Genomic DNA, 4391 nt, shown 5'->3' with positions numbered 1-4391 from the left:
GCATAATCTTTTCAATGTAATACTATCAGAAAATTTCCCAAACCTAAAGAATGAAATGGAAAATCAAATACAAGAGGCTTACAGTACCTCCAAATGTACAAAATTACAAAAGACCCACGCCAAGGCACATTATAATAAAAATGCCTAACATAAAGAATAAGAATAGAATTTTAAAGGCTGCAAGAGAAATATCAGATTACATACAGGGGGAAATCAATTCGGATCTAAGATGATTTCTCAAACCAGGCCCTCAAAGTTAGGAGGTCCTGGAATAACATATATCAAGCTCTCCAAGAAAATGGACAGAAACTCAAAATCCTGTATCTGGCAAAATTAAGCTTCAGATTTGAAGGTGAAATAAAAGCCTTCCATGATAAACAAAAGTTAAAAGAATTTGCAACTAGAAAGCCTGCACTACAGAATATTCTCAGCAAAATATTCCATGAGGAGGAAACAGAAAAAAAAAAAAAAAGTGAAAACCAGAAAAGGGAGGAACTACACTACAGGAATAGTCAATCAAAGGAGAAACTATTTCAAATTAAAAACTAGAAATAAACCCAAATGACTGGAAACACAAATCATATCTCAATAATAACCCTGAACATTAATGGCCTAACCTCATCAATCAAAAGACACAGACTGTGTAGCTCAGTGTTAAGAGTGCCACTGGATTCAATCCCCTACTGCGAGGGGGGAAAAAAAACTCCATTATTCATAACAATATGTGAGTTTCCTCAATTCCTCATACCAGGGTTAAAGTAAATCTTCTATTTGGGTTAATGGCCCATAGATAATATTGCTGTTCACCTACTTTCCTCATTTGAACTAATTAATAATAGGAGGAAGTATTTATTAATGACAACTTTAATTTGAACATGTGTGGGATTCTCAGGAAACCACAACTGAAAGAGTAAACTGACACTGAAAGGAGTACATCATGCTTAGGGATGGATGGAATTCTACTTCTGGACCCAGCTGATATTCAACTATACCAAAGCAGCAGTCATTTGAACAATCGGAATTTTTTCAAATACTGGTTCACTTCTTCTCTAGGGTATGGCCGGAGTGCAATGCAAGTGGCGATATTCTCTGGCTGCTCAAGCCATAGCATGTGGTCAATGTTCTTCTGCTGCAGGGTCTCAGCCAGCTCCTTTAGGGTAGTCTCATCTGGGGCCTATAACAAACAGAACACATAGCACAGACTGAGTAGCCCATTTAGAAAATGTCAAAAGCCCACAAATACAAGGGTATGTGTGTATTTCTCTTAACTGAAACTGAAGACACCATTTAACCAAAGGAACTGCAGAGCAACAGTTTCATTCTCTGGGTTGCCATTCACTCTCTGCAGGATCTCAGATAAGTGACTGGGGAGGTGAGGAGCAGGGAGAAGCCTAATAGTCCTGTTATAAAATCCTAGGATGTTGTAATTATGCCCCTTACATTCTCTAGTTCTCCTATAGCTGGTGTTCATAACAGCTATCCCTATTTCTTCGGCCAGCTAGAACTTTAAGAGCTGATTACTGAAAGGATTTCTAAAATGACATGCACCTTCCTCCCCCCCTCCAATCCCCCCAGGCCCCAAACCTAGAAGTTTTCCTTCTGCTGGGATAGCTCCTGCTTTTTATTATGAAAGGGAGAACAAACTATTCTCTAACATTTTTCTGAAATTATTTCTGGGTCATCCTTATCACCCACTTCAGAAAGCGCAGGCTGAATCCCATTGCAGGAAGTATTAAAACTATAACTCAGAAAATGAAGAAAATGAGTGTGTGATTTTACTTAAGATACATTTTTTTGCCTATGAAGGCAGAGGCCACTAAGATAACTGGAGGCTTCCCTTATCAAGTTGGTGAATGCTAGGATTGTCACTCATCAGGCTAAGTCCCTCAGGTAAAGTCATGCTAGAGGCATCAATGCCACATCCCCCTCCCCACCTTGTTGCTCTGGGCAGCAGCACAGGACAATGGGGTAAGTCTCTGGAAACAGACTGCTGAACTTCAAACTCTTGCTTAATCACCTATTGGTTGTGTGACCTTGAATAAGTTATGTGACTTAGCAGGGCCTCCATTTCTACTTTGTGAAAAAGGATGATAATGCTTCCTAGCAGTAATGAGAATTCAGTGAAATTAGGCTTAGACCTGTGACTGGCACGTAATAAACACTAATAGATGTACTTAATCTTGACACTGGCTTATATTTTATTCAACCTTATAGCTATGGAGCAGTAATTTAATCAGCAATGACTCCTAAGTCCGAATCTTACTCACGGCCAACAACTATCAGAGGGATGTCCATTAGTTTCCTGTGGGCTTCAGATGTCTTGCCTGAGGAATGAGTCTTGAGCCAGATTTTTGTAAGTCCTCTTTTATAAAAAAGAATCTAAATGCAAAGCTACCTGACTCCTGCTTTTCTGCCTACTCAGATTCCCAAGACATTTTCCTAAAGACTACTGCTTGCTGTTTCACTACCCAAGGCTATTTCTCTCTCTCTCTCTCCCTTTTTTTTTTTCTTTGAAAGATCCTCTGTCAGTCATCCATGAAGGAACTGTCCCACTCCTGCACTCCAGGTTTCTGTTGTTTTCTTTTTTTAAGCCGTTTTTTTTTTTTTTTTTTTCCTCATTACAAAACATGTGACTGATGTGGAAAATTTAAAAATATAGAGAAACATAAGGAAATAACAAAAATCCCACCATCTAGTAAATATTCACATGTATTTCTGTAACACTGGTCCACTTCACCTTTTGAATATAGCTCAGGTTTATTTTAAAAAGGGACATGTCTTACTTTTCCTCTTCTCCCTCTTCTCCTCCCTAACCAGGGGCGGGGTGAAGATTATCTTGAGTTATTTGTGCACCACAGGAAGGAGATATCTGCCAGAAGATCAAGGAAGTGAATCTCTCCCAAATTAACAAGTGAATGTTAACACACCACCAGGGCACCCTGGGGCCCCCAGTCAGGGCATACCTGGAACGCAGCCTTTGAAGAATTCCTTTAAAAGGACAGAATCACAGCCTCTGGGACATGATTCCCTGTGTTTCTCCTTTGCTAGCAAAGCAATAAAACTTTTTCCATTTTCTCAAAATTGTGTCCTTGATCAAGGACCGAGCTTTCGGTTTCATGTCCTTTCAAAATTTAAATCATTCTGTATATATAATATAACTCACCTAGTTTCATGTCATGAGCACTCATATGCCACTAAATATGCTTCAAAACATGATTTCAGCTAATTACAGAATAATACTTTATAAGGGCACAAATTAACCAATTCTCGGACTGGAAATTTAATATTTCTACATTATTTTTACCAGTACAAATCACTGCGCAAAGGTCTTTGGTTGCATCTGATTTTTTAGGAGGTAAAGGACTTCCAGCTGCATAACTGCAAGTCAAAGAGTAAGAAAGATCTGTCTGGTCCTCTACAAAAGGAAACTTATCGCTATTTTAAAAGGTGTACACCCTTGGTGTCTGGTATTTTCGATGGTAGGTTCGATTTATATTTAAATACCTATTTACAAATAATGTGGCGTCATACCTAGGTAAATGCATATTTCACTTTACTTCTCACTGCCTCAAAGACGAAAAGGAAATTTTGTATCCAAATCCCTTCTGAGTTGGTTTCCCAGGCGGCAGGACATCTGCGCACAGCTATACAGGGCTAGTCAGTGCGGAGGCAGAAAGGCCAGAGGAAAAGTAGGAGGGGAAGGGCACGCTCCCCCATTCTCCTCCCTTAGAGGCGCCTACGTACCTGTAAGGGACGTAAGGGACGTAGGCGCCACCAGTTTCCGGTGAGCCCAAAAGGGTGCCGACCCGTTCTTACTAACGAGCCCGAAGTCCATTCTTCACAAACCAGAGTGTGTGAAGGTCCAAGGAAGGGATCCTCGGTTAAACAGCCCAAGACCCAGAACCCTTTCCAAAGTCTAAAAGTTAGTAATTCCTGCCCACTCAGACCACACCTACCCCACCAAGTTAGGCCACACCCACTTCCGGTCTCGGCGTCCTCAAAGTCCCTCCCCTTAGCCTGGGGGCCTCACCTCGAGAACCACTTTACGCATGCGCCCCAGGTCCCCGAGGTAAGCCGAGGTGTGCGGGTGGTCGCGGTGAAGGTGCAAGGCTGCAGTGGCTGCATGACAAGCCTGCGCTACCAATGCGCCCGCCGGCCAGGAGAACGGAGCCTGCGATAGATCTTTTCGTAACACCAAGTATTGTACCAGGATCTGCGGCTCCGCCCCAGAAGACGCCATCTTTCTGACAACCTGAAAGGCCAGGCCTGCTCCCCGGTGCATCCTGGGATTAGGGAGGGGCCCTGAGCGCTGCCATGTTTTTGTACGGCAGGAGCGCAAAGCACGCTGGGACTGACGCTGGTGTTTGAAGGCGGGGACGGCGGGAATTCTC

General features: G+C 42.3%; 1 protein-coding gene across 2 annotated transcripts; it reads right to left on the bottom strand.

Moving 5' to 3' along the window:
• Nucleotides 1–848: 848 nt before the first annotated feature.
• PTRHD1 (peptidyl-tRNA hydrolase domain containing 1) lies at nucleotides 849–4387 on the bottom strand. Of its 2 annotated transcripts, none has more exons than XM_079109642.1 (2): nucleotides 4031–4387; nucleotides 849–1174 (listed from the first exon to the last, which is right to left on the bottom strand). In XM_079109642.1, the coding sequence occupies exons 1-2, from the start codon at nucleotides 4280–4282 to the stop codon at nucleotides 1004–1006; spliced, it is 423 nt and encodes a 140-aa protein (XP_078965768.1). In that variant the 5' UTR covers nucleotides 4283–4387; the 3' UTR covers nucleotides 849–1003. The 2 variants fall into 2 exon arrangements, 1 of the variants encoding a protein (XP_078965768.1); XR_013758949.1 differs by lacking the exon at nucleotides 4031–4387 and adding an exon at nucleotides 3532–3988 and having other exon boundaries at nucleotides 1035–1174.
• Between the last annotated feature and the right edge of the window lie 4 nt (nucleotides 4388–4391).

Source organism: Sciurus vulgaris (genome assembly GCF_902686455.1).
Source record: "Sciurus vulgaris genome assembly, chromosome: 14".
Classification (NCBI taxonomy): domain Eukaryota; kingdom Metazoa; phylum Chordata; class Mammalia; order Rodentia; family Sciuridae; genus Sciurus; species Sciurus vulgaris.
The sequence above is the reverse complement of the archived record's forward strand: the minus strand, read 5'-3'. Positions and strand labels throughout refer to the sequence as shown.

What these genes read in the sequence shown, in the direction of transcription:
- PTRHD1 (XM_079109642.1), bottom strand. Translation starts at nt 4,282, where the DNA reads ATGCACCGGGGAGCAGGCCTGGCCTTTCAGGTTGTCAGAAAGATGGCG. An exon ending in TGCGTAAAGTGGTTCTCGAG is followed by an intron (nt 1,175 to 4,030) that starts GTGAGGCCCCCA and finishes TGTTTGTTATAG; the next exon opens with GCCCCAGATGAGACTACCCT.